General features: G+C 52.5%; 11 protein-coding genes across 11 annotated transcripts; 3 read left to right on the top strand and 8 right to left on the bottom strand.

Moving 5' to 3' along the window:
- Positions 1–806: 806 nt before the first annotated feature.
- On the bottom strand, positions 807–2,953 carry AYO20_06659 (hypothetical protein; the record flags this gene model as incomplete). Its single annotated transcript, XM_022644948.1, has 2 exons — positions 807–2,057; positions 2,147–2,953. The coding sequence occupies 2 exons, from the start codon at positions 2,951–2,953 to the stop codon at positions 807–809; spliced, it is 2,058 nt and encodes a 685-aa protein (XP_022499023.1).
- An 828-nt stretch (positions 2,954–3,781) lies between these two features.
- Positions 3,782–7,612, bottom strand: AYO20_06658 (hypothetical protein; the record flags this gene model as incomplete). The annotated part of the gene is made up of 1 exon (XM_022644947.1): positions 3,782–7,612. One exon carries the CDS (start codon positions 7,610–7,612, stop codon positions 3,782–3,784), a length of 3,831 nt encoding a protein of 1,276 aa, XP_022499022.1.
- Positions 7,613–7,956: 344 nt separating this feature from the next.
- Positions 7,957–9,267, bottom strand: AYO20_06657 (hypothetical protein; the record flags this gene model as incomplete). The annotated part of the gene is made up of 2 exons (XM_022644946.1): positions 7,957–8,910; positions 9,001–9,267. The coding sequence occupies 2 exons, from the start codon at positions 9,265–9,267 to the stop codon at positions 7,957–7,959; spliced, it is 1,221 nt and encodes a 406-aa protein (XP_022499021.1).
- Positions 9,268–9,965: 698 nt separating this feature from the next.
- On the bottom strand, positions 9,966–11,451 carry AYO20_06656 (hypothetical protein; the record flags this gene model as incomplete). Its single annotated transcript, XM_022644945.1, has 2 exons — positions 9,966–10,976; positions 11,029–11,451. The coding sequence occupies 2 exons, from the start codon at positions 11,449–11,451 to the stop codon at positions 9,966–9,968; spliced, it is 1,434 nt and encodes a 477-aa protein (XP_022499020.1).
- A 1,152-nt stretch (positions 11,452–12,603) lies between these two features.
- Positions 12,604–14,003, top strand: AYO20_06655 (hypothetical protein; the record flags this gene model as incomplete). The annotated part of the gene is made up of 2 exons (XM_022644944.1): positions 12,604–13,074; positions 13,161–14,003. 2 exons carry the CDS (start codon positions 12,604–12,606, stop codon positions 14,001–14,003), a joined length of 1,314 nt encoding a protein of 437 aa, XP_022499019.1.
- Positions 14,004–15,205: 1,202 nt separating this feature from the next.
- Positions 15,206–16,822, top strand: AYO20_06654 (hypothetical protein; the record flags this gene model as incomplete). The annotated part of the gene is made up of 2 exons (XM_022644943.1): positions 15,206–15,457; positions 15,665–16,822. 2 exons carry the CDS (start codon positions 15,206–15,208, stop codon positions 16,820–16,822), a joined length of 1,410 nt encoding a protein of 469 aa, XP_022499018.1.
- Positions 16,823–17,399: 577 nt separating this feature from the next.
- AYO20_06653 (hypothetical protein) lies at positions 17,400–19,673 on the bottom strand (the record flags this gene model as incomplete). Its single annotated transcript, XM_022644942.1, has 1 exon — positions 17,400–19,673. One exon carries the CDS (start codon positions 19,671–19,673, stop codon positions 17,400–17,402), a length of 2,274 nt encoding a protein of 757 aa, XP_022499017.1.
- A 623-nt stretch (positions 19,674–20,296) lies between these two features.
- On the bottom strand, positions 20,297–21,544 carry AYO20_06652 (hypothetical protein; the record flags this gene model as incomplete). Its single annotated transcript, XM_022644941.1, has 5 exons — positions 20,297–20,479; positions 20,633–20,808; positions 20,879–21,184; positions 21,237–21,327; positions 21,386–21,544. The coding sequence occupies 5 exons, from the start codon at positions 21,542–21,544 to the stop codon at positions 20,297–20,299; spliced, it is 915 nt and encodes a 304-aa protein (XP_022499016.1).
- Positions 21,545–23,301: 1,757 nt separating this feature from the next.
- AYO20_06651 (hypothetical protein) lies at positions 23,302–24,308 on the bottom strand (the record flags this gene model as incomplete). The annotated part of the gene is made up of 3 exons (XM_022644940.1): positions 23,302–23,637; positions 23,692–24,050; positions 24,140–24,308. 3 exons carry the CDS (start codon positions 24,306–24,308, stop codon positions 23,302–23,304), a joined length of 864 nt encoding a protein of 287 aa, XP_022499015.1.
- Positions 24,309–25,014: 706 nt separating this feature from the next.
- On the top strand, positions 25,015–26,093 carry AYO20_06650 (hypothetical protein; the record flags this gene model as incomplete). The annotated part of the gene is made up of 2 exons (XM_022644939.1): positions 25,015–25,302; positions 25,326–26,093. The coding sequence occupies 2 exons, from the start codon at positions 25,015–25,017 to the stop codon at positions 26,091–26,093; spliced, it is 1,056 nt and encodes a 351-aa protein (XP_022499014.1).
- Positions 26,094–26,869: 776 nt separating this feature from the next.
- AYO20_06649 (hypothetical protein) lies at positions 26,870–27,268 on the bottom strand (the record flags this gene model as incomplete). The annotated part of the gene is made up of 1 exon (XM_022644938.1): positions 26,870–27,268. The coding sequence occupies one exon, from the start codon at positions 27,266–27,268 to the stop codon at positions 26,870–26,872; it is 399 nt and encodes a 132-aa protein (XP_022499013.1).
- Between the last annotated feature and the right edge of the window lie 671 nt (positions 27,269–27,939).

Genomic DNA, 27,939 nt, shown 5'->3' with positions numbered 1-27,939 from the left:
TACTTCGCTTCTCGCTCCGTCCGCCTCCCAGCAAGCCGCATTGCGCGTCTTTGAATAGCCTTTCAGCGTCACCCGCGCGCGTGACCGAGCCAGATTCAACCTCGTCTGCCGGAAGGACAATTTCGCCTACGAACGCAGGACACCCTCTTGGCCACACACGATTCGACGGCACGGGGAATTGATGCGCTGGTTTGGGTCCGACTGCCGGTGGAACTGACTAGACACAAAAGTGCTTAATGACGAACTATCAGTCTTTCCAGGCCCAGAGCGCCGGGAGACACGAACCAGCGGTACTCGGTACAGCGAGCGGAGCGGAGCGGGATTCTTTCTTTCAGCAACCCGAAACCAACAACCTCAAAACCACCCCAAACTCTTTTTGATACCCAGCTGCGAACTGCAAACGAGATAGCTCCGTCCACTACAATACAATACAATGCAATGAAACAATATCTTATCTTCTATTTCTACTTCTTCTGATCGTCCTTCTGTTTTTTTTTTTCCACTCCTCCCCGCCTCCCAATCTTGTCCTGTTTTGTTATGTATGTCGTGTCATCTCCTCAAGTTTATTCCTAACGGAACTGTATATATTATAGCTAAGAAGGCAGGCAGGCAGGTAGGTAGGTAGGTAAAATAAGATGGTAAAAAGGAAACAAAAGCCAATCTTGATATGCTATTTCCCCATCACTGCTCAATCAATGCATTGAAATGCATATGCAGCATATATGCCTGTGTGTATATAGCTTGTGTATATGAATATATATATATATGTGTGTGTGTGTGTGTGTGTGTGTAAGATAGCTGTGTCATCATCCCTCCGAGTCTACGTCGGACATGTCCAAAGATTCAAAGACCGACTCCGGACGTCCCTCCCCAGATTCGCCATATAACGCTCGAATCTCGTCCAAGGTGGTCGCGAAGATCAGATTATCCTCTGCGAGACTCGCGGCGCCGCTCAGGGCCAGTTTGTTCTCCATGTCGTCTCCGACGTGGGACTGCAGGGGCTTCCAGACGACAATGCGCGTCCCTTTGGCGGCGTGGTGCTCGATGATCTCTGTCACGGCCTGGATCGCACATCCGTCAATGCTGGTGCAGTGGCGCATGTCGAATATGAGGACGGTTTCTGTGTCGACGTGTCGGTGGTGAAATCGGGAACCGGTCCTCTGATGTACAGAAATTGCTTCGTGATCGAGGACCTCCAGGCGATCTTTCAGATCGCTGGAATTGGCAAAGGTCAGATGTCCGACGATGGTGACGACGAGTGTTCGCATCGATGAAAGCGATGCTATGTGTCCCAGGTCGCCATCCTCTAATGCTTGTACTGACGAATCCCGCACTCGCACTTCGGCCCTCCAACCTCGGTGCGTCGCCCAAGCCACAATTGACCATGCGAGCCCCAGAGACATTCCCAGTGTGATAGAATGGGAGATCGTGGCCCCGAAGACTAGCGCCATAAGTGTCAACTCAGGCCACGCCCTTATCTTTCCAAAAAACACAATCTCGTGTGGACATTCTTCAATCATTGAAACCCCAACAATGGCGATCATAGCCGCGAGAACCCCTCTTGGAATGTAGTAGAATGCTGGGAGGGCGAAGAAAATGCAGACCAAGGTAATGGTGCTGAGAAGGACGTTGCTCATCGGAGTCCTTCCGCCTACCGAGTAGTTCAACTTACTTCTGCCGTAACCGCCGAAGCCGGGCAACGCAAGAAAGCACCCACCAACAATGTTGGCAATTCCGAGCGCGATGAGTTCTTGATTGGAGTTCAAAGGCACGTTGGACGCCTTGTTCGCTGCATTCGCCTTTCTTAGGCTTCTGGCTGTCAAAGAAGATTCGAACAAGCCTAATAGAGCAATCACAAAGGCCGTGGTGATGAGACTCGAGATGTCGTCAATGTTGTGAAAGGTGAATGGCCAACGAAAAGGTATTCCAAGATTTTCTGGTTTTCGGATCCGCCCGAGCACCTGAAGACCGTGCTCATGCCAGCCACATAACCAAGTGAGAAACGTCGCGGCGGCAACGACCACAAATCTATCCGGGATGTACGCGGCCACAGGGTACTGTAACTCCAAGGATCTTCGAAAATGTCTAGACTCTGTTAGTCAAAGGTCTCTAGGCTTCGGGTCCCTGGCTTCACTTGCCTTATCACCATGACGATCGTAAAGCTGGTTATAGAGACCGCAGCAGTGAGAAGATGTGTCTGATTGAGGCTTGTCAGGATGAAGAGAAGTTTCCTCGCAGGACTTCCTTCCGACACGGTTGGATCCTCTTTTGCTATTGCCTCAAGACCCAAGCCTGTGATCGTTTGTTGTATCACCACGTTGAGCCCGACAGCGCCAATGAATCCTCGCATAAACGGTCGACTGAGCACAGAGTCCACAAATCCAAGCCGGCTCAGGCCCGTCAGGAACAGCACCGTCCCCGTAAAGGCAGTGACGGTGCCGGCTATCTGGCCATTGATGGTCTGATCCTCCTCACCGTCCTTTCCTCGATCTGAAAGCGCGACAACTGTTCCAACAAGCAGAGAGCCTGGCGCTTCCGGTCCGACCACCATCAGAGGGCAAGATCCTATTAATGCGTAGAGAAGCGGGGTGATCACAAACGAGTACAGCCCGCTGATAGGGTGAGCGTGCCCGAGGAGGGCAAACGAGATGGACATGGGCACGTAAAGTGATGCCACCGTCAAAGCGCCCATAAAGTCCCCGGGAAACCATATCCGTTGGTACTCGGGAATCCATTTCATAAAAGGCAGATAGCGCGACAGACGCGTCCACGTACGTCCCCAATGAGTTTGTCTCTGGGCGTGTGACATGGCAGTCCGCTCCGACTTTGGCAGCGGAAGCTGGTGGTCTTTCGATGAGGCACTCGTGGTATCGAAGTCGATGTGCCGGTGGCATCTCTTGAGAAGCAGCTGCGTTTCGTTTGGTACCGCTTCTTCCACATCATCGTCGGCCATGCTAACAACACAGCTCACCAGTCTGGGTGAATGTGTGCCGCCATGGGCGGCGTCTGAGAGACAGATGGGAGACAGATATCCAGAAATTGTTGGTCTCGTGGTAGGAGTGTTAGGGCAGCTGACTGGTATGGCGACATCTCGTTAGCACCGATGTTGATTGATCGAAGAGCCCCTCAGCATCCTAAGCTGCGGAAACTGGGAACCGGTGCCGACGATTGGATCTTGGGGGGAGGATGGAGAAGCCTGACGCAAAAGTGATTCGCATAGGGGAGGGCGAGATGTGCATGTGTAGTGTCGAGCTAGGAAGACGCCCACGGCACGTCCCTGTCGCGTCTTTGGCCAAACAACAACAAGGAGCCTACATACTGTATCACCGAGTCCAGTGGGTGAGTAGAAAGTATCGAGTTCCTCGAGTGACCTGCGCCCCCTGCGCTCTTTCCCTGCGCATTTCCATCTCAATTAGTCTTGGCGCCGCTCCTCGCCTGGTTCTCATGTGCTTCCACATTGAACAAGCCTCATCACATAATACCAGACGCTGGATACCCTTTCCGCCGTGGGGGAGCTGCAACCGCAGGTATGTGGATAGAAACTGTCGTGATATGTGCCTAGGTACATAGGTAGGTATGTATAATTCCCGATTTAAGCACCTTAATCCAACACTAATACACTCCCCCACCCCAGAAGATCCAGCTTCTCCTGGTCGCTGTTGTGCACTGTACCCAACTCGTATATACCCAACCTTTATCTGTACCCCATTTGCAACAACATCCTACAGTCACAGTCGACGTCCGTGCGATGTTGATGCAGGGTAAGGAAAAGGAATCGGTTTCATTGCCCTTTGGCCTTCTTCTCTTCTTCCCTCACAACTTCACCAACCACAATCCGACAAAGCCGTTCCGCTAACTGCTCCACGCTCCACCCCCATCTGATCTCCTGGGCCGCATCTGCTCTCATTTGCCGACCCTTGTACCATCCATGGCTGTATTCGCATTCCTGCATAAACCTCTCAAGGACCTCACACTCACCATCACCCACAGTCCACACAAACTCGCCGTTAACGAGTCCATTGGCGCTTTCGTCAATCACCATCTCCGTGTCCCTCAGCGCGAGCACTTCAGGACGTATCATCGCGCGAGGGGGGGCGTGGAACTTAGGACGAAGTGATTTCCGGTAGATGATGTGGAGAGTGCGAAAGTGGGTGTTTGAAAATTCGCCGCTCAGAGCAAGTGGTCTCCTGGTGGAGCGGACGGGGTCAGATGGATAGGACGGTGGGGTGAGGTATGATGGGATGGTTTGAGCCTTCGATTCGATCTTCTCATGAGAGTCGGTCGATGAAGGAATCGAGGCCTTTGTCTTCTCCCAGCCTGAGTGTTGAGACCGGTCTTTGTCGTCGACGGACGCGCTTGAAGGCACTGAGTGCTTTACGGAGACATGGATTCGGTCATCACTGGGCGAGCCACGAGTTTGTGAGTCGATGCTCGCAGCTTGATTTGATCCCCAGATCCAACTAGGCCGACTCTCGGTGGGATGGGCAATTGAGGGCTCGTCTTTCGCCTTTGTTTCAATGCTCATGGCCGGTCGAGCTTCGATGGCTCCGTCAGAAGATGCGGGCGGACTGTCGTCGGATTGTCTCGGTTTGATTTCAATAGCTTGCAGTTCTCGATTCAACTGCAAGTCAACAGAATCCTCAAAAGAGTCGTCACTTGCAGATCGCATGCTGAAGCTGCTTTCTTGGCCATCAACATCCACTCCTCGGTGCCTTTGGCTAAAGACAACTTTTCTGGCCATGTTCGTGTCGTCAAGCCTCGCAACGCCCAGTGCCTGGTTGAAGCTGTAGCGAGAGCCTTTCATTGCGGAGCGAGGTGTGGGAGGCCGTACTGGAGAGCTCTCTCTGGCTTCCTCGTGATCCAGTGGCTGTGCTGTCGCTTGCTCGGATCGCGGAGGAGGCGTCGATATGGATATCGAAGAGTCGTTGAAATTGACAGGTATCTTGACAGGTTGTGGAGAAGAATAGGATGTCTCCGACGTTTTGGACAGCTCGTCTGCCGATTCGTGAGCCACATCCAGATTGTCAAGCGTTGTTGGTGATTCCGACTCAGATGTAGGACTGGACATACCCAGTGCGACCGGGGCGTCTCCTTCTAGCTCGTCTTCGCCAGTTAAGATCGTATCTATGCTCTCGACGTTTTCATGTTCAGAGGCCTTCCCTGTTGGCGTTCCAGCCATGAGCTCTATGTCGAACTTTCCGCTGTTTCTTCTATGCCTTAACTGCTGTCTCTTGATCTCGCCAGCGCCGAACAGGATCTTAGTCTCAGGCTCACGGTAAAACATCAAGCCGCTCATGTCCTCCGTACAAGCAGACAAGAACGTGCTCTGCTCTTGCAGAGCACCAACATCCTCGCCCCTCTTCCAGGGACTTGGTATCAGACTTCTCCGAGGTCTGCTGACAACTTCCTGGGCCCGCTGTCGTTGTCTGATTTGCTCCGTGTTGGTAAAGAGACTCTCGGTGTTGGTTTGGACGGCTGAGCCTGGACTTGACGAATTCTTGGCCTCCGCAAGCCAAATATCTGTCTCATCATCTGCTTCGAGTTCGGGTTCAATAAGAGATCCTTCTGGACTCTCTGCCCTTGGAGTGGGTTGCTCCTCCTCCCCGTCGCTGTCAATCACAATGACTTGGCTCTCGCTAGCATTTTGGATCTGCCTGGACACTGCTTCTCTCTCTAGCTGCCATTCCCGTTCCCTCCTTCCTTGTGTGTCGAGAATGGACTTTTCAGGATACTTCTGTATGAGGTTTTGTGGCGTATGTACCGCAGCTCCTTCGCCACTTGGCCCGGTGCTGCAACTCCCCTGGACCGGAGTGTGCTGAACGAGGTTTTCGCCTCGCCAGACCTTTGTACGCGAATTTTGCTCAGAATTCCCCAGCTTCTTCGTCTGCAAGACTTTGTTGGACTGTGAGCTTTTATCGTTGAAAGATGCCGATTGTTCCGCCGGCATCGATGCCAGTCTCTTTGCAAGCTCCTCGCCAAAGCGGAGGCCAGCTCTGAGCTCGCGTTGGGTTCCACAGTCAAAGCCCACAAATAGAGCTCCATCCTCTTCCAGGCCAGGTTTGCTGGAGGAAGTTTCCTGCTTGACTGCCAATACCCTATCGCGCGAATGATCTGGGGACACTACGTCTTGCAGCGCAATACCAGCAAAGACAGCACCAGCGGAAGCACGGTGCTGATGATGCGGCGTCCTTCGGACATTGGGTCTTGGTGGCGACGGCAGCTTTGGCGATGAATATGGGAGTGGTGTTACCTTTCGTCCCACAACTCCGGATGAGGAAGGGACTTTTAAAAGAGCTTGGTTCTTCTCTGTCGCTGGCGGCGAAGATGGGACCGTGCTTGATAGTTCAGTCTCATCTGGCATGATGGTAGGATAAGCGACAACCTGGTCCGCAGCGGAAGAATTCAGAGCTGTAGGATCGCTATTTCCTGTCCCTTCTGATTCGGTTCTTGGCTTGGAATCATTCGTGTCCAAAGGATGAATGCTGGTGGTTGATGCCTCATCAATAGGGCTACTCAAGTATCGTCTGACCGAGGGCAAAGTGTCGAGATCGATCATAGTAAATCCCTCACTTTCAAGCATAGTATCACAGACCCCATTGTCATGCAGACCCGGAGCATTTTCAACATCAAGAGGTTTCCCCGCGTCGTCAGAGTCCCCATGGTAGGAGGAAGTAGGTGAAGGAGTCGGATAGCTCAGCGCGCTGTTAACGGATACCTTCCGAACTTCCATCTGCTGCTTCATTGTCGTCCCTATTCTCTTTTCACTTGAGATCGAGCCTTGGTTTCCATAATCATTCTCTTCAATTGACTTGGTTGAAAGCGCTCGAGGTCTTAACGATACTTGATTTGGATCGATTTTGCGAAGTTCTGGTGAATCAGAATCTGCGATAGCATTGTCGTGGTCCACAGAGGCCTCATGATCTTCCACATCTGTATCTGTTCGCACCTCGAACCTTGGAGCATCGGAATTGGACCTTGAGGGCTTGGACGGGGAGGCTTTCTGCGTTGAGGACACCGCCCCGGAGACGCTCTTGCGCGAATTCCTCATCTTCCGTGGCGACGTCTTCTGTTTCAACCAATCGTCCTCTTCCGAATCATCTCCTAGAGGTATTATGTCCAAGTCTGTCACACTCTGTCTCCTGCTTCGACCCGAACTCCTGCGATCATGAAGGGGCGTTTCGCCTCTTTTGCTTTTTGTTGAATGAGATTTTCGCCCTCTCCCAGAGGTCTTCGATTGTCCAGCCTCGAAGGATTCGTTCTGTACTGATCTTTGGGTCGTGCGCGACCTCGTCTTGAATAGTGTTGCGTGGTGTTCCATGTCGCCGTCTTCCGGCTCTGCCTCTACAGTCACCCTGATCTTCCAGGGACTCAAATTCTGTTGTGAAACGGCTCGGAATGGAGAGGACGGAACTGCGTCGCAGGTGAAGGTACTTGTTTTGGCAGGTCTGCTCGTGGTCTTCATGGACGTGCTGGAATGGCGCTTCGGCGCGGATTGTCGATTGCCAGATGGGGTGCTGCCATGTGAGCGTTCATCGTTGATAGATGTTGCTAGAGGATCGGGCGAGCTTAGATCGTGATTTGCGTAGGAAGCCACGGAGGGCGATCGGGACATTTTGTTTGTGTGGAGGCCGGGGTAGGTATGCACGGATTCTTCCGTCCACGATCAATATACAACTCTCCAAGCACACCACCAGCATCAATCGGTTTGAGGAAGTATAGGACGCTAAGTGTTCAATAATAATCAATGCGTTTGTTTATTCGCCAAATGTGCAGTGGTCCGCTAAGATGAAATCATGGGAGTTGGTCGCAATGGGATTGTTTACTCCCATTTGTTTACAATGACGTTAATTCTGCATCTCCTGATTGGTTACAGCGGAGGCGCCTCAGCCTTGCCCCGAACACTCGCCTTACCATGGTCATTTTGTACTCCGCCATGTAACACGTGGCATTCAACTTTCAAAACGTCGAGAAATCGTATGTTGCATAATTCACCGCCGGTCCAGTCGTGGGAGAAAAGATCTCGTAGTTGTCGACCCCCCATTCGGGATGATTGACCCCATCAATCCATGCCTGCGTCTCAATCACAATGCATCCGTGCTGATTTACAAACTTGGTTGCCCCTTGTGTGCCGTTGTTTCTTTGCTGCTGGCTTTGCTTGACTGGGATGGTACCGTTTTGGCCGTTGCAGGTGTATATCTGGAGGCCTTGTTGGTTGGTTGATACGTCCAGCTGGATGCCAGTAGTCTCGGACCATAATGTGAGCACTGGGTAGTTTGAGGATGTCGGCCCTGCATTGCCTGGCCTGTCCAGGATGAAAGCATTATCGATTCCGGTGCATCCTTCGCCACAGACTCCGGTGGCGTTATCCATGGCGTCCCCCAAAAGCTTAGGGGAACGGAAGTCAAGGGCTGACACGTTCGAAACAAATCCTAGAGCGCCGGTGGGGATCAATATGGGATCCACGATAATATATCGGTCGGAATATGGCATCCACAAAGTAGTATCATTCAGAATTGTCGTCTGTTTGAAAGCATTGAGATTCCAGTAGATGTGGTTTGCCAACATGATGGGGGTCTCTTGATCCAGGGCTGACGAAACCATGCTGCTCGTCAATCGCGGTCTTACTTCACCCTGCGGACCACTTGGGAATGTGTCCAGTGTGAAAGTGGCGGTTGTCAATACTGTGCCTGGAAAGCCCTGGAAGCCAGTGTCAAGTAGACTGAAAGTAATGCTTGAGCTGGACGAAGCTACAACAGTCCAATTCCGTTGATCATATCCAACTGTGCCCCCGTGGAGAGTGTCGGCGCCGGCATTTTCATTGGCAGGAATGTGATAAGTCTGTCCATTCAAGGTAAAGGTGCTGTTCTTGATTCGATTTGCGTAACGGCCTACGACAGGGCCAAAGTAGGTCTGAAGTCGAATGAAACCTCGTGTCAGCAAGCAGAGCAAGCTCAAATCTCAACTTGGGCAGCACGACTACTGGTCAAAATCGGAACTTACGTGATTCGTTTCTGTGTCGGTCAGATACTGAGTGGCATTGTCGTAACCGGCCACAATGTCTTGATAGTCCCCGTTACGGTCTTGAACCAGTAGTGAGGTCAGGCGAGCTCCATAGGGAATGAATTTCGCCGTGATATTCTCCGCGGTCAAGGTATACACGGAGAAAGGATAGGCTCCTGTGGGGACAGAAGAGTTGGAGCTATTCTGAGCCAAAGCAGGAACTGCAATTGACGATGCCAGGATAAACCAGGAAAGTTGCGACCACATTTCAACAAGAAGGCTCGTGCCTCAGTCGTTTATCAAAGGTATCTCAAAGCCAGCGGAACGAGGAGAACGGCAAGGTAGAGGCAGAGAAACCATTCGATTTATACTTGGCGGGAGTTGTACATGGAGTTGGTCTGCAGGTTACATTGTAGTGATCCATCCGAGATGCTGCAGCAGGTTGGGTTGATGATGATCCGGTGGTGGAGCTGTATGGCTCTCCACCAGCAGGCTTGTACTTTGATCCTCTAGGAACCTGATGGTGAAAGCCCAAACCTCAAGGACAAACTGTGGGGAAGCAAGAGACAGAGGAGGTGTGTGGCCAAGTCTGGGGAAATCAATGACACCTTTCCTAGTGGTGGTGCTGGTCGTGTTGGTGGCGCCGTCGATCATATTGTTGATTGGGCGTCACAAGGTGTTGCGCCTTGTCATCCTCGGTCCATTGAGGGCCGGGATGCGGACAAAGGCTCCTTTTGAAAGCACCCACCGGCATCTTGCCTACTTGAGTCCTGCAGCCATGCTGGGATAAGAGGGAAAAGTTCACTATGTTTTTGATTCAATGCATGTATGTAGATTCTAGGCATGTACTTTCGCCATCTCCAATTTAATAGTATCGATTTGCTGTTGCCCACATGGTTGTACGCCCCATCCCTTCATGTTGATCGTGAGCCAAGTCTCATCGTCCATTCCAATCGTACTTTTTCTCATGGTACCCCTGCAGTCTTCCTCGGATCCACATCCACCAGGTGAATATCGAGATACACGGGCCAATCCGGTGCCAAGTTGCTTCGTGACTCTGACAAGGGCTTGAGCGCATCCTCGACGGCCCTCTTATCCATCTGGCCTTTGGGCTGACTCTCAATTTGAGCAATTTTCAACAAATCCTCCTCAAGCTCTTCGGCCATTAACCGGCTAGGTTGAGGTAGGAATGTCCCTTGGCGTCCTTGATGGGTGTGCAATGTCGCGTATGGGAGTGCGGGACGTGTCGCCGCTTTCTCGGCCAGGTCGCTCAGAGCATTGAGCCCATTCATCGCACCTATCGTTCGGGTAGACCTTGTGACATGCACAGTCTGACTGGCAGAACGATCCATCTCAGGAGCTTCAAGTTCTTCGTCCTCTTCGGACCCCGAGTCAGCAGATCCGTGGTCATCGTCGACTTTTTGGCGCCGTCTTGTGTTGCTGGTTTCGCCTTCCTTCCGTGAGGTCGAGAAGAAATGACGGGCTGCAATTTGTGCTTGGTGCGATTGAAAGTTGAGTTCTTTGTCAGTGAAGAGTGAGTGGATAGAGTACAAGGGTGCAGTTTGATTTGCCAGTGCTGCACGACTGCGGTCTCCCGGCGTAGAAATGCCGTTCCGTGACGGGGAACCGACATCATCATCCACAAGCTTGCGCTTACGCTTGTTTGTAACGTCTGCAACCCCGTTCATGTCCTCTTGCTCACGGTGCCTGGTAAAGCGTGTCTTGCGACTCGTGTGGTGGCCCCCAGGACTCGCTGGGTTGGTGATACTGAACTGACTGGGATGAAGGAGGAGTGCATTGGTGTCCGCAATATCAAGTTGTTCCTTCTCCTTCATCAGCCGTTGTCTTTTGCTAGAAAGTGCTTGAAACAATCGTTCTCGCAGCGTCGAGGTCATGTGTTCGCATTCTTCCGCAGCAAGGTGCAGACGGTAATCACATTCGTATTTCAGTCTCTCAAGACGGGCATTGTGATTGTTCTGTCTCGTGGTTAGCATCACGGTCTGGCGGACCACATCAGATGTAGAGTACCATAAGTTGTATGAGAGCTAGTTCCTTGGCCTCCTTCGCATCATTGATCTCGTGTACAAATTCCGCGTACCATTTTCCGGCCAACGAAGACATCTGAGACTGATACGGTGTACCTGAAGCTGCCAGCTCAGCAATCCTAGCCACCTCTTCGGGTGAATCTTCCAGAGGCTCGGGTTCATAGGGATCGGCTTGCGAAATGAGGCTCATGTCATGCTGCAGAGCAATGAGCTGTTCTCGGTAGTGCTGTTCACGATTGCTATTCAACTCATTGTGTAGCTCTTGCTGCTGCGCGACATGCTGACTCCTGCGCTTGTCTCGCTTCGACATTGGTTGTGTAGGAGGAGTGGGCGACCGACGGTGGGAGTATGCGGCGGCTCCGTCTGGACCAGCCAAGGGAGACGCTGGGGAGGGTGAGTAGGCCATTGTTTGAGACAAATCGACAGATTCGAATATAAGATCGTCCCCCAGACGACCTACAAGAGATGCAAGAAAGTGTCTAGGTATGAGATAACAAAGCACATGTGCTGTGTGAGAAAATTAAGGTCAAAGGGGAGTAGGAGAGATGCGATTCCGGGGTTGACGCACAGTGGGTCGTGGAGGCCGAGGTGCAAAGGTGCAAAACATGGCAAACATGACAAACAATTGAATCAGGTGGCACCAGTCAGAACTCAGTGAATTGAATTGGTGACAACAATAGGAATGCTTCACCTCTCCTTGTCGGCGCCTATTGTCAGAAGAATCGAGATTCACCTTCTCTTCGAACTCAATGACGGGCCTATTCATGCTAGATTCTATGCACAAATCAGCTTTCTTCCAAACACGGATCTTTACACCCCGCGGTCTCGGCCAACGGCAGTCCCTCTGGGCGTGCCACGCACCACGCTCAGAAGCCTTGCCCTGATTCTGCCGTGGTTCAGTCAAGAGGTGGGACCATATCTGTTGTGGGACGTATCTGCTCCTTGGGACCACCACTAGGCTTGCAGCATCACCAGTGCGCTCAATGCCCATGCGAGATGCAGATTCGAATGACAGACAACTGCGTCGAGTTGCTCGAGCCGGTGAAAATGACAGCAAGCACTCCGCCCAGTTGGGAAGACCAAGCAAAGTCTGAGGTGAGCTCTTCTATGCCCTGTTACTGTATTCATCGTAGCACATCCAGGTCCTTCAACTCGAGACCAATCGGCCGTGATTGTTAGGCTCTCACCGCTCCCGCCCCCAGACTTGGTACGAGCCTCCAGACGCGAAATACTCGGCAGACGCTTACTCCGCTACCCCTCTTCAATCCACTGGTTGTGTACATTAGGCATTCTCCTTCCTACTTGCTCACCCAGCATTTACAAGGCTGAAGGTTTAAACCTACGTGTCGGACCCTCGCCATTGGAAAGAGCAAGAGCATATTATCGAGCAGCACATCGCAGTTTCTACGTACACACTTTCGTCGCACAAAAGTCTATTGCAAGAGCATCGTTGTACTGCCGGCCCCTCGCAAGATTGCTTTTATTACTTCCGTTGAGGAACTTCTTACACATCATATCCCTATACTAACAGGCTTTCCTCTTTCCTACATCATCCGACATGGCCCCAACAGTTATCCATTCCGTCGTCTTGTTTGACGGCAATACAACTCACCTGAACGCAACTGTTGTCTTCAATTCGGACAGCGGCACCATCACATCTGTCTCGAGCGGTTCTAGCAGCGATCAATATCCTCAGGGCGCAACGGTCATTGATGGGACAGGCCACAGTCTTATTCCAGGGCTGATTGATACTCACATACATTGCACCAATGTGCATCTGCCTCCAGGAGCAGACGACTCGATGATCTTGCGATCTCCTCTGAAATGTGGCGTCACGACCGTCTGCGACATGCATTCTGACCTGTCATTGGTACAAAGATGGCGCACGGCCATTGCTGAGGAGCTTGCACAAGCCAAGCGAGCTGGCGGGACAGTCGCTTTATCCGACCTCAAGAGCTCGCTCTATGGAGCCACGATTGAGGGAGGGTGGCCTAAACCGATCGTCCTGTCGGGCCATCCCACGGAAGAGGTCAGTGTTTACTTCACCAGTACTTGCCAAATTCGAACCATGGCAGGAGACTGCGTCTCAACGTCCACCTCACTGACTACTTACAGGTGATTGAAATGGTCAAGAAATGGCCCAATTTGACACCAGAGACCGCGGCTGATTATGTCAAGAATCACAAGGCGAACGGGGCAGACTATATCAAGCTAATGCAGGAGAATTGCTGTTCGCTCGCCCTCCCCACGAACTCGATACCGGTTGCTACCCTTGAGCTCCAGACTGCGGTTGTCAAGGCTGCCCACGAGAATGGTCTTCCTTGTGTTGGTCATGCATTGAGCGCTGACATGACCGAGATTGTTCTCAAGGCCGGGGCGGACGGACTTACGCACACCTTCGTCGATCAACCATTGCCGGAGAACATCAGGGCGCTATACAAGGAGACGAACGCTTTTGTCATCCCGACATTCGTTGTATTGGCTAGCTTGACAAACGAACTGCAGGACGTGCGGGAGAGGTTTGCTGATCTCGCATTCAAAAAGGGTGTCATCGACGAGGTGACCAAGCAGAACATGATTGAAGTGCTCGGGATGAAGGCCCCAACTGCCAAGCTGGAATATGCATACGACACGGTGGCCAAGCTGAAGAAAGAAGGCATTGATGTCGTTGCTGGGACAGATGCCGTAGCGGGCCTCAAGGGCACTGGAATCGGACCCAGCCTGTGGATGGAGCTAGAGTTGTACACTCAAAAATGCGGCTTTAGCAGCACGGAAGCTTTGACTTCTGCAACGGCAGCGGCTGCGAAGAGGTTTGGTTTTGCTGACCGTGGAGAGGTAACAGAGGGCAAGCGAGCTGATCTTGTTCTGGTCAAAGGAAATGTGACCGAGAAGCTGCAGAATCTGTGGGAAGGTGAGGGCATCGTCGGAGTGTGGAAGGAGGGTTTGAAGGCTGCTTAGATTTGCTGGCCAAAGCACGAACAGACAGGTCAAATACTTCATCCTCTTGCCCAGTCGTTCATTTTCTTAACAGACTCCTCGCTCTTCTATTCGGTCTTTGTTTACTCACAAGAAGCTAAGACGGTGCGTGAGAGGATCCGTGTGGGTTGAAGGAGAGTCGGGAGGGCAGCGTTTTTCGTTTGCAGCCAATCTGACCCAGTAGGGGAAGCTGAAGTGTAGACTGGCTCGGATTGAGCATCATCGCAGCATTATTTGAGAAGAGACAATCTAACGACAGTCTGTTGACGAGAGCTGGGTGTGGATTTTCAGGAAGCGCAAGGATTGAGAGGGACTGCGGTCTAGCATCTTGAGCAAGGATAGCACCAGTGTTTGTGGTGGTTGTGTATATCTTTCCTGCCGAAGTCGTCATGATGTGATCGTGTTGATGGATGGGTGTGGAGGGTCAGAAGATCGATGAATGGTCCGTCTAGAATCCAGCATGCAAGGGCAAGAGTTGAAATCCGGGGTTGATGAGACTGTATTGGACGGTTGGTTACACAGAGATGCGAATGGGTGGCATGCACATAGAAACAAAGATCATCCATTTTGTCCCGTGGGCATTAAGCATTAGATTATTATTAGCTGCGCATATGGGCACTTACAGGACTTAGGTTCACTCTCCCATCTCATCCTCTTTCTGTATTACTTGCCCATATCCAAGGTTCACGACAAGACAAGACAAGACACGAGTACAATCCATCACACCTGACCGCGATCCGATGCGCCGAGTTCCTCCTCGCTCGCTTGGCCGGCTGCCAACTCTTCTCCAGTTGTAGGTCAATGACAGCCGGGGATAATGAACTCAGATAAGCAGCTAGACTTTGTTGCTGGCTTGCCGCATGGGAAACTACTGCATTGCTGCGTTGTCACTTCGGTACCGTCAACGGCCTCCGCCATCCGCCATTCACCATCCGCCAATCCAATGATGCTGGTTCACATAAACAGTCCCATCCCATCACATCTACATTTCACAGCGTAAGTCTACACAAGGTACTGGATACAACGTCTCTACCTCCTTTTTCTGTCCTCTATAGGTTGTTCTTTTTCATCCCCCCCCCAAAAGAGACCATTCTTATTCCTCACTATTCACGTGCCCCTCTGTCCCTCTGTTGTCGGTCTACCTTTTGAAGAATCCCCGAGATTACTCAAAAGAAGAAGAAAAAATGTTGAGTCAGAGAGAAGAAGATCTCGAGAAACTCGCCGAGACGTGCCTCGCCGCGGCCAAGCAGATCAAGCAGTACCTCGCCGACAACAACCACCCACAGCCCAGTTTCGACGAGAATGGGCCGTCGTCGTTCCCGCCCGCGACGCCCGACTTTCAACAGACCAGACTCGAGCTGCGCACGGCGGCCCGGCGCCTGTATGATCTGGCCTCGGGGCCGGACGATATTGTGACTTGGCATCTCTATCACTGTGTGGGTTGTTTCTCTCTCCAATGCCCAATAAAATGCAAAGCAAAACCTCGAATCGACGATATATTGTCCCGCTTCCTCTCCTCCCCGTTGCTTCAAAATCCATCTGCATGACATGACCCCCTCCTCCCCACCTCTACCTCTTTTCCTCACACATCAAAAGACAATTGTGTCTCACCAGCAGCCGGTGATGTGTGATATTCTCTACAGAACCATGACCTCAACGCCTTCCGCTACGTGTACCGGTACAAAGTGGCCGAGGGGGTGCCCCTGGACGGCGGCACCATCAGCTACCCGGACCTGGCGGGCAAGCTGGGCGTGGACGCGTCGCAGCTCAAGCAGATGCTGCGGCAGCTGATGCCGATCCACGTGTTCCGCGAGCCGCAGCCGGGCCGGGTGGGCCACACGGCGTCGTCGCGGCTGCTGGCAACGCACGGCGGCATCGCGACCTTCATGGGGTTCCTGGCCGAGGACACGTTCCCGCTGTGCGCGCGGCAGGTCGACGCCCTGGAGAAATGGGGCCACGGCCGCCCGGAGCCCACCCGCACCGCCCTCAGCTACTACTACGACACGGACCTGCCCTGCCACGACTACTACGAGACCAACCCGGCCGTGCGCGACCGGTTCGGCCGCCTGATGACGCACCTGACGGCGAACCCGCTGATGGCCAACGGCCACGTGGCGCGCGGGTTTGACTGGGGCAACCTGCCGCGCGACAGCGTCGTCGTCGACGTCGCCGGCAACGCGGGCCACTGCGCCGTGCCCATCGCCGAGAGCACCGACCCCAGCGTGCGCATCGTGGTCCAGGACCTGCCCAAGGTGGTGGCCGCGGCGCGGGACCCAGCCACCAGCGTTATCCCCCAACACCTGCGCGCCCGCTTCGACTTCATGGCCCACGACTACTTCACGCCGCAGCCCGTGCGCGGCGCCGCCGTCTACTTCCTGCGCATGATCGTCCACAACCACAGCGACGCCCTGGCCGTCAAGGTCCTGCGCCAGATCGTCCCCGCCATGACTCCGCAATCGCGCATCGTCATCATGGACCAGGTCATGCCCCCCGCCGCGGGCCTGCTCCCGGAACCGCTCGAGCGCATCAAACGCGCCCAGGACCTGCAGATGATGCTGCTCCTCAACGCAAAGGAGCGCGACGAGGCCGAGTGGGCCGACCTGATGGCCCGCGCGGGCGAGGGGTTGGTCCAAGACGTTTTCGCCGCCGCCACGGGAGAGCCCGATGCGGGCAAAAGCAAGAAATTGGGCATTGTGGCCGTGCGCACCCCGCCGGGCAGTATGATGAGTTTGATCGAGGTCGGGTTCGTCGATGATGGTGCCCCCGAGGCTGAAGTCGTCGCGGAGGATAAGACTCTTTGAATATTGAGGATCTGTTTTGCAAGGGAGGGGGGGAGGAAGGGGAACTTTGCGGCCTTTCTCTCTCTCTCACACACACACACCGGAATGGAAAACCAGTGACGAGATGGCAGTGTTTGGAGGTAGACAGCTACAGAGTGAAAACAAAAATACAGGTTCAACCATGAATGAATGTATTAATCATACTTCTACAAATGGATCCCTCGAGGTTCTTGCCCAACAGACCAGTGGAGACAACACGAGAGCTCCAACACTGACATACGACCAAAACCCACAGGTCGTCCGTCCACCACGGAGACACACAAGAGCTCAACGTAGTTCCCTCCCAAACGTCTGCCTTGACTCGGATTTATCTCATACTCCACCAAACCGGGCCTCGTTACTTTTTTTATTATTAGAGAATGATTGATACAATGTCGCTGTCCAGCGGAACCGAGAGCTCGAACCGGCGTGTTCGAAACAATACACCTCCAATCCAACACTAATACGCCCTCGTACTCAAGCAGTGCGTGGATGGTATTCCAATGCGTGGTTGACTTGTTGGACCATGGAATGACCAAGACAAGATTCTTTCGTCTCTTCAGTACCCGTTTTGTTCCATTTCCACAATTTCGTCAGGGTCTGTCACCCAAAGCAGCACTCTCCCTTGACTGCTTGCGTCCCGTGCTGCTTTCATACCTTCCTCAAACTCCTTCTCCCAGAAGTTAATGGATTCTCTGGTATCTCTTTCCGTCCATGTCTTTTGTACAAGAGAGTCCACATACGATGAGGCGATTCCTGCTTCAACGTATGTGTGTGGTGCCGGGGCGCCAGCGCCATTTAGGAGGTCTTCCGCCCACGAGTCATATTGGTGCTCGCGCTGGTAGTCTGTCATGCCGTCTTCCCCAATTTGGGTGTTGTCCAGCTCTTCGCGACTCAGGGGTTTCTCCTCAGCGAGTTGTCTGCCAGTCTTGACGGGTGTTCCACGCGATTGTCTGCTGGCGGCTCTTTCTGCGGCTAGCGCGCCTGTTTCGAGTTGTGATTCGATGAATTCTGATTCGGAGCTGGGTGGCGACGATGAAAGTGATCGTGCTTGCTCGCTCAGAGACAGCCGAGAAGATTTCGCGGGTTTGTATTTCTGTGCGTCGGATCTCGCCTTGTTAAGCCTGATCTCTTGGGTCTCGTTCACCATGATGCTGTCTGTATGTCCAGTGAAGCCCGAATATTCGAGCGGAGTATTTTGGGGGAGTTCTGCATGTGACATGCGAGGGGTGCTGGGCTGAGGTGGTACTTCTTCCTGTGCCGTCGCTTGATGTGTCGTGAGTGTGTCATCATCATCTTCATCTTCAAATTCATCTTCATCAGGAACACGAAAGTGGCCAGGTCGAGGATTTGCAAGGGATGGACGCCAGGTGTCATCGTTTGGATCGGTAACATTGGGATCAAGGTGGAATCTGGAAGCCACGTTCCCTCTGGTATTTTGCATAGTCGTCGGAGAGTGTATGTTGTCCACGTCAAACGGAAGAGAAGATGTCGAGTCCGGAGACTGACTTGAAAGGTCCGCAAATGTGCTGCCACGATACTCACCGGACCGGCCATACTGGCCATAGACAGCTTTGACCGAGTCAACTGGGTTGATACGCACTGATTTTACCGATCGTCCGACTGAACCGAGGTTTGTGGTGTTCTGTCTCATTGCAGAGCGCAGAGGAGTTTGGGGTAGAAGTTTGCTTGCGGGCGTTGCAGGTTGCGTCTCTGCTGATGATTCGCCGATCCCCTCGACCTCATTGTCAATATCAAGATAACTGTCATCAATTCCAAATCCGCCTCTTCTAGGGCCTGGGATCTGGCCTTCGACAGAGTTGAGTTTGCGCTTGTTGGTGCCTGGGGTTTCGGTGGGGTTGAACTCGGCTGCTTTACTTTCAGTGGTATCAGCGAGAGCGGCCATTTGTTCCCGACCTGCAATGGTGTTCGCTGTTCTGCGTTTCTTAAAATATTCTCGAGTGAGAATTCTGCTGTCCACGGAGGGAGAGTCATGAGAGGGAGATCCAGACTCGCGAAGAGTTATTCGTTGTGATGGAGTAGGACTGCCTTGATCTGAGAAGTCCTGTTGTTCTCCGGCAGTTGTATCTGCGTCTTGTGCTTGGTCTTGGCTTTGATCTGAGCCGCTAAGGCTGCTTTGTTGTTGTTTTTGGTGAATCTCATCTTCTGCCGGACCTTGGGTACCACCGCCTGTGAGGTAGCCTAGAAATTTCCTCACACTTCCCAGAATGCCAGCTGGGGTTGGGGTCGGAGCAGTTGGAGTAGGTGTTCTCGGTCGCTGAGGTCTCTGTCGCTCTTGTGACCTAGGACGTTCTTCCTGACTGGTCGGACTGGGTTCGGGGCTCGTGGGCTCGAAAGCGCGCTGGAAGAAAGGAGACTCGTGGCGAGAGGTGAGTTTGGGGGGCGCAGAGGTCAAGAGGCTTCGGTTTCGAGTCTTCGAGAACAAGAACTTTGGCTGTTCGGGTGTGACAGCCTTACGCCGCTTCGACACATTCTGGTCGGCGCCGTCATCTGTTTCTCGTCGCCGTTTTGTGCTCGGGGGCTCTAGATGGCATTGGCACGTCAGCTCAGCGTCCGTTTGGGTCCACGCATCTCTATACTGGGGTCTTGCTCGGGCAGATGTCCCGATTTCTTTCACCTCCGTCAGGGTAGACGGGTCCACGGCGAGAGATGGGCGGGTAGGACAATCAGAAGGGGCACAGGGAGAATAGAAGAAAATGAGAGGCGCCAGGGACGCAGTGCAGCCAGCTGAACGCGGTTTTCGCTCACGTTTGGGAGGTTGGTATTCCGAAAAGCCCTCGGGACGGGCGCCTTGTCCACGGGTATGGACCATGATTCACCACTGGGGGGGTTCTTGGATGCTGTTTGTGGGTGCAGGGGCGGATACAAACGACGACCATGACAACAATTGAGGTGAACGGGAGTCGAAAAGTTGACTACCATGTTGGGACTAGTGCGATATGTCTTGGCACGAGCCTCGATGTCACTGCGGCTTCCGAAGCGACGGGCTCAGTGCTTCGTTAAGAATAGGGAACATTTCACCCCCTGGTTTCCTATAAGCCATCTGGGTGTATCTCGGATCTGCAGGACGGGTCTAGGCAACCTCACAATGTCCTTCTTTCAACTAACGCAAGAATGTCGGTTTCAACGCAAAATTCAGAGGAGAGTACTTGTAAGAACTGAAAGGGAGTAATGTACTTTTCCTTCGACTTCAACACCGGCATTATGTTTATGTAAGGAGCACATGTTTGTCTGCTATTGAGTAGGGCTAATGATATTGTCTCCTGACGTCTTGGCCCTCTTTCGACGACGCGTCTCTCTCCTCCAGCTATGCAGGGCTTCTGATTTGTAAACTGGCGGGTCGTTCTACCCAGATACTGTCTAGGTGCCATTGTCTGCTCTCGAATCGACTCCCAACTGCAGCGTGGTGCCCATGCAACATGCTTCTTTCATCGCCTAACTTCCACTATCATTTGCACTCCCTGCTACCTTTTTCGCGGCCCTTTCAGACTTTCCCTTGATGAATCCCGACAGATCCCCCACGGGGAGCGTGAGTGGAAAGTCGACACATTCCAGCAATTGAACCGCGAGCAGATACCACACCATCATCGTAAGGGCCCACGTGAAAGCTCCCGCTGCCTAAATTTGGGTAAAAAAATGTCAGCATGAGGCTTGTTTAACGTACGAGGAGTCGAGTTTTGTGTGGCGGAGGCCACAGAGTATGGAGGAAGCTTGTGCTCAGGTCCGGGGCAAGGAGAGGAGACGCAATGCCACAACTCGGGACAAACTCACTATAGTCAGCTTGTTGCCCGTGTCCGCGTTTCCGAGTGCGAGATGCCAGAAAGCGCCAGCGGCACATCCAAAGGCAAAAATCAGGGTGAAAAGGGCAGAGAAGAAGACGACATTGGTCCGCAAAGCGCAGATGGCGAAAATGGTGGTGATCATAGCCAGAGAGACATAGTAAAATCCTGTTCACAGAAGGGACTGAATTAGCGGCAGGTAGATGGTTTGTGGCCAGGACAAACAAAAGACACGTACCGACAGTGGCAAAATAGGCCGGTTCAGTCATTCCATGAAAGTTGTCTCCTGTGGTGGAGTATTGAACCCCGACCCCAAACCAGGGAACGAGTTGAGTGCCGGCCACGATCCAGAAAGTGCCATAGGTGAAGAACAAGCACATCGAGAAGGTGTTGCCCAGAATCCATTCGCCGATAGCGCCCAAGATCTGGAGAATACCGCCGAAGAAGATCATTGTTGGGCTGTAGGGGACACTGTCAGTCATTCTGAGATAGACTCGCAGCAGGAACGTCCCCTTTGGAACCATCAATGGTGTCTTGAGGTCTCCTGAAAAGTAACGAGAGGCGTTGGCTCACTCACATAAGGGCACCTCCCAAACCTCCTGCACCACGCCAGCCCATGTTTGCGGCAGCATATGGAGTTGCGGACATGACGAACCCAATCAGAGCGGCGGGTGTCGGATTACCAAACTAGTACAGAGGGTAATTGTGAGACAGGCCAGCTAGAACTCGTGCATGGGGATTTTACCTTCTTCCTCAAGTCTCCGGGGACATTTCGCTCAGGTGAGAGGTAGAGCGCTTCGAAGACATCGCGAGGGAGGAAAACACTGTCTGCAGTCTGCACACGACGGAGGAAATCTTCCTTTGAATTCAAGTGGTTCAAGGGGGTTACTTTGTTGTCCTCCATTGTCAATAGAGTGTGTACGGCGTTGTCCTTGAGTAGAGCGACGGAAAAAACGACTATCTCCTGGGTTCTTCGAAGCTGAAAGTAAGAAACAGAGTCAAAGTGCTAGGGAATGGAAAAGAGAGCAGCAAGAAGCAAGAGGAGCCTTTGGGGTAGCCGGTCCTCTTCAAACTTTTTAAACATGTGTCGGACTTTCCACTTCCATGCCTAGTCGACACGGTAAATGCAATGAATCCACACCCTGGTTGGAGTGCTTCCGTTCAGGACAATACGAGTACTCGTAAGCCCGCCATGTGCGGCCCAGCAGCGGGGAGTTAGCGGCAGACCGCGACTGGATAACACAACATCTTTGAGCCCCGTGGGGATTGTAGAATTTTGCCCTGAATCGCGTCGAGGAGCCAGTAGGCATGGGAAGGAAGGGCATTCTGCGGTGAAAAGCGGGTTTGCGTCCCTTGGGCTGTGGGGGTGGCTACCTAGCTAGGCAAGGGCAGCCTTTGTCACGGTTGGTCACAGCTGATGATGCTGGGGTAGAAGGGGGAATCGGTCGTTCATTCTCCGTCAAAAGGACCTGTCCAGTGGCTGCAAGGATTTATGCAGCCGTATGCAGAGTGGTATGAGCATCACTGGGGACAACTCTCGCTCGATCGAAGCAGTGCATAGCCGCGAGAAAAAGCGAAAGAGACCCGAGTGGTAGGCTGCCTGGCTTGCTCGCCAAACGTGCTCCAGGGTCCTGAGATCTCTGCTTGTCACGACGATCATTCCCAATTCCCGGCTAGGTTTGCCCCTGGGTAGAAGTTCGATTCTCTGGAATACCCGGGTGAGCGCATGTCAGGGTATTCGAGTTGGAGAAAGACGTAGCATTGGACTTTCTCGGAAGTGAAAACGCCACATCATACGTTGCAGCTTGTGGGGAGATGGGGGTGGGGAGACTAGCGGACAACAAAGAGAGCTTCTTGGTGGATTGCCGGATCAGTTTCAGAAGGCGGTGGAAGAGTTAATGTGGTTCTGAAGTGTAACGAGTCAAGGAATGTGCGAGAGATGAAGAGATGAAGTTCAAAGAAGATTTGGCAGTCCAAGAAATCGCCAAGTGATGCTATAGTCAAAGTACATTGGCAGAATATTAGGATTACTCGCTCTGTTGGAATACGAGGTGGTGCTAATTACTGATAAGGGGCCTGCCGAGAAGGAGTCAGTGCGCCATTATTGCTTATCTACCTGACTACTCGGTACCGAGTATATACATTGAAGACCTGGAAGAGAATTGCTGATACAACCTGCTAACCACATAGGTGTCGAGGTTGGTATTGATGGCCTTCTCCACCTTCCACTTGCCCAACTGGTTCATCTCAGACACAAGCGAGTCAAGAGGCGCAACGATTCAATCGAAGAGATCCCGGCACATGGCGGCAAAACGGTTGTGGGGTTGCATACTCGTACAAGGTACATACATGGTACGACTTACCCCAGCATCGCTAGCGTCATGTATCCCCTAGAAGGACGAAAAAAGCCTTCGGACATGACATGGCGGAGGAAAAATGGCCGGGCCGCCGTCGGACAATAATAATGCAGTCGTTGTCGGACCGCTTCCGCCCTCACAATAATGATCCCACAGATCATCACCGGCGGAGTGTCGCCTAGGACAGTAAGACAACTATGTATAAGCATCCACCGGTTGCTGACCAAGTAACATAATTATGTATCTTGAACCAGCTTCCGTTTCTTTCGACAAGGTATCACCACCCTGGAGCTCAGGCCTTCCGTCACAACACCAAGCCTGAAATAAGAGTGATGACAAGTATGGTTGAGAGTCTTGTTATACGGCGATCAAGGCCGTGCAGCTGAGCAACTGCTTGATTCTGCGTCCCGCCTTCAACGCTGAGAGCGCCGCCGAGATATGGCTGAGAAGGTGGCAGAGACACACTCGCATCTTGGCTCGTCTGATTCTGCAGGACATTTTCTCGGAGAGCACACGATGGGCGAGTGCCTCTGGATGCCAGCTGCGTGGTGTTGGGAATGGAATTGGTGATTTGGATGGGGAGGTTGAAGATCGTGTAATATGCGGTTCCATTGAGTCGGAAGGACTGATGAATCGAGACCTGTCCGCACTGTCAGTATCCTGGGAAGCGCAAAAGGAACGTGGCTGATCGCACATTATACGAGCCTCTGGCAGAGGAAGCACCCGAATTCTTGTCACCATCACCGACGAAACAGTCAGGCCATGCCCAGTTGACATGCTTCACAGTACTGCCATTCTCTTGCGCCATGATCTCCTCACATCCCGCATTCTGAAAGCCTTGACTGGTCGTGGAGTTACAACGGAACTCTGGTGCTTCCGGGCCATCGCTCAACCAGCCATGACTGGTGCCATTGGATATCGTCAAGTTGAGGCCTGTCGCATAGCTGAACAGGAAGATGGTGATATTGAGAATGCCGGTCTCAACATTGGGAGAGTACGGAGGCTGAGGGATGCGGCCATTTCCGGAGATATCGATGGCGACTTGGAGGAAATCTGTGTACCGCAGTCAGTGGCGTCGAGATCACATTGAGCAATCCTATAATGCGTGTGCCAGTGTAAATTTCATGCCCATATGTACTCACCACCTCCTTCAGGCGTGAACGGTTGAGGCGCATCAATTATCGCTAAGCCTGGTGTGTATATTTGGCCGTTGACAATGGTAAATTTTGCTGTAGCTTGCACGCAAGTAAGTATCAAACAGGCGAGCACCAGAGCTCTGGGGAGAGAGGGAAGGGCCACCAAAGTCCTCATCTCAACGAAATGTAAGCCCTTGACATGACAAGACACTTCATAATATTCAGCGATACTGCGGATGCGAAGTTGCCTGCCGCGACATCGCAAAAGTTGGCAATTGTCGTTGGCGTGGCCATCAACTTCCTTGAAACCGCGACGCGGAACCGGCTTCTGGTACCCCCTGGTCAGTCAATTTCCTTCCTACGATTCCTTGATCGATGGCCCCATATTCCTCAGATAGACATTGTTTTGTGTGTTTTGGCTTCCAACATGTGAATCCAACACGACTGAGTCCTCGGAAGGAGATAAAGAGCCTCGAGGACAATGATATCTGAATAAGTCACAATAAATTGTGGGCAATGGATCTTTGAGGCAGCGGGGAAACTTTGGGTAATTGTGGCTCTCACGTGATCACAATTTTCAATGCTCTGGAGCTTTATTGAAACTCTTACACCAACCACGGTATCCTCACTGTCACCACTACGAGAGATTTCTATCTGGCTCACATGGAGCAAGTATGCGCACGCTGTGCGCGACTTGGGCTCAGGCCCAGGTCTTCTGCTCTCTCCATTCCACTAGCCACCAGTGCTAGAGGGTTCTCGAGCTCGACAGTCTCACACGATCAAGGTAGCACTCACATTCCCCCGTCGCACCGCATCATCGAGACGTCGTGACAATTGACATTAACATTATCTAGGCGATCAAAAGCCACCCCGCCAGCCAAATGACAGGCCTCTACCTGGTACCTCCCTTCGCGGCGCACTCGATCGAAGCACTCCCAGTGGATCGGCATCCCGACCGCAGGCAGGTCGACCTGCAGGTCCGATTCTACGACGCACAGCTACACCACGAACACAAGCTTCTGGTCCCCCCGGGACCGCTGCTCGCACCGGGACCGTTCCTGGAGCAGGGGGAGCAACGCGTGCACCACCACCTGGTCGTCTTCTCCAACGCACAGGAGCTCCTCGTCAAGGCCAACAATCTCCAGTCCGACGACCGGCTGCTGGGCGGGGTCAACAACCACAGCAGATACAGTATGGCGCGCAGCAACAGGCTCAACGACAAGGCCAATCCAGGGGATCTGCACCCGCTGGCAAACGCACCGACCGCCGTGTCCGCCGCCTCGTGGAGAAGACCAAGACCTCGCTCGCCGAGGAAGAAGACGCGGCTGCCTTCGCCGCCGAAGACCTTCCCAGCCGTGTCGAGAACTACATCAACACAATCGTCGACCCTCCAGCGAACCCAACAACGGAACTGCCTCACTTGCCTGGAGAAGAGCTCTCGGTGACGGAACTGCGCAAGGATTGGCCAAACACGCCACTCACCAACTCGGGCCTCGTGGAAAGCGTGCAACAAAGGATCGAGTGGCTCGCGCATCGGATCCCGCACGGCTACCAGACACCAGGCCAGCTAGCCGAGTGGTACACTAAGGGGTACTTTACCCGCTTCGAGTCTGAGGCGGAGAAGGAGGAGGTCCTGAAGCTCGCGCAGGAAGTGGCCAAGCTCGAGGCCGACAAAGAGACCGAGAAGACAAATGTCGAGGTCCAGCCCAAGGACATGGCCTTTGAGGACGTGGTTGCCCGCGCCGCCGAGCGCAAGGGCCTCGCCGACACCTACGCTCGTGGCGTGTATCCCGAGGTCAAGAAGCAGAAGATGCCGTTCTTGGACCAGATTGTGCGCAATCTCAACAATAACGCGACGTTTCCCCACGGAAAGACGGAGCAGTTCATGCAGACGGTCCAGAAGGTCATCGTGTCGCGTGCACAAGCGGGAGGGGGGACTCAAAAGAGAGCCGAAAAGTAGAGTCGCTGTAAAATATCACACACATGCAACTAGAATAGTAGAATGGAGATCCCCTTTTTTTTTGAGGTACATATTCTCCTCAACCTGGAGTGGAAGAACTGCAACCCTCGAAAATATCATAGCTGAGCCGCACAAAACCCTGGGTGGTCATCGCCATCAAAGGCAACAACAACAACAACAAAGAGAATGGTCAACGTGAAAATGAACGTAAGGTAACGTGCTAGTCAGCCGTCCATGACCGTACCGGTCGATACATCCTTCCTGGCACAGTCGACCTCAAAGACATGAAGGGCCTTGGCTCTCTCATCCAGCTCCATGCCTTCGACAGGTTCAGAGTCCTCCCATCAACTAACACATCGATCGCTGTTATGTCCCAAGCTCACTTGTAATGCTGGAAGGCAGACATTATTGACGAGAATTTCATCTCGACACAATGGGCAGGTCGATTTGCCCTCGCGAATCAACCAGACAACCAGGCACCACCTGTGGAATATGTGACTGCACGACAAGTTGTAGACATATTCAGCTTTGCCAATGGGATCCAGCTGGCAAATGGAACATTCGAAGACCCTCTCCTCTATACCGCCGGTATCTCCCTCAAGTGCTTTGAATGTAACCAGTGGGCATGGTTTCATCGCGTATTCTTCGCTGTCGAATATGCATGCCTCTTGGACTTCAAGAAAGCGGTGTTGCTCCAGCATGAACAGACCAAGAAAGCAGATTGCTGGCAAAATATTTCCGTCCATGGTGACTGACGTGATTCGTAGGACATGTATCTAAATGGCCCAGGACACCAGGACACCGTAGTTGATCGCTTCAGAGGTGGTCACAGTCGTAGGTCTCCATTTTGCTGTAAACTGAGGAACCTGCACAGTATTGATCGCGGTGCAACAGACCAGCTTCTTCATGTCGTTCAAAGCAATCATGGTAAGGACGGGTGCCAGAGTGATGAATTTGAGGCAGAACTGATCCTGACCACTCAGCTCATGGTCGTCTCTGGAGAATCGAACTCCATCGAACACTTTGCATAGGACACCGACTTTGCGAATCAAGGAATGTAGATGATAGCGAAGGGCATAGTCAGTCAATCCTTTTGTTTTTGCCGTGATGCAAGGTGATATGCATATAGAGAGTTCATAGAGAGTGTCTTCTTCTTGTATTTTGGCCTCGTCCATATTGTCTGGTGTGAAGGGAAAAGCTGACGATGGTGGAGATGTAAACAGCAGAAGTAAATGAAGGGAACGAGTGACGATACTAACTGACTAAATGAAACAGGGTTATAGAAGATATGAGCAGTGAAACGATATTAAAGACTGTTGTGAAGAGATCCGAGAGGTGGATGAAGATATGCGCGGATAGAGGATAAAGGATTGTCTGTTTAGACTAAGAGGAAGGAGCATTCCAACCTCATGACCGTCTTATCAGCTCAAAACTTATCCCTGATGTTGAAGAGGGACTACAGCTCGTTTTGGAATCAGACCGGCAGCATGGGAAGACGTACGACAAATCAACATACTGATTTCAAGGCTGCAGACATGCTTCCGGTTCCATTTTCATTTCATGCCAGTCCATCATAAACCCATGTTCCTACCTTATCCTTCGTCCTCCATATTTGTATATGGTCACTGACCACCACTTCAGGGAAGATCGTCTGATTCGCGGTGCAGACGCCAATGGCTCTTTCGAGGGCGTTGTTTTGTTACCAACCCAGTTCTCCTGCGATTCACCCTTTTGTTTGGTGACTGGACTTGTTTGGTACTTTCCATGGTTGACCCGACCAGACGTTCTCTCCCGTCAACTCCCTGGCGATGATCTGATTGTTTTTGCACTGCGCTGCTCTCGTCGA

The sequence above is a fragment of the Fonsecaea nubica genome, assembly GCF_001646965.1.
Source record: "Fonsecaea nubica strain CBS 269.64 chromosome Unknown Scaff43, whole genome shotgun sequence".
NCBI lineage: Eukaryota > Fungi > Ascomycota > Eurotiomycetes > Chaetothyriales > Herpotrichiellaceae > Fonsecaea > Fonsecaea nubica.
This window is presented reverse-complemented; position numbering and strand designations above follow the sequence as displayed.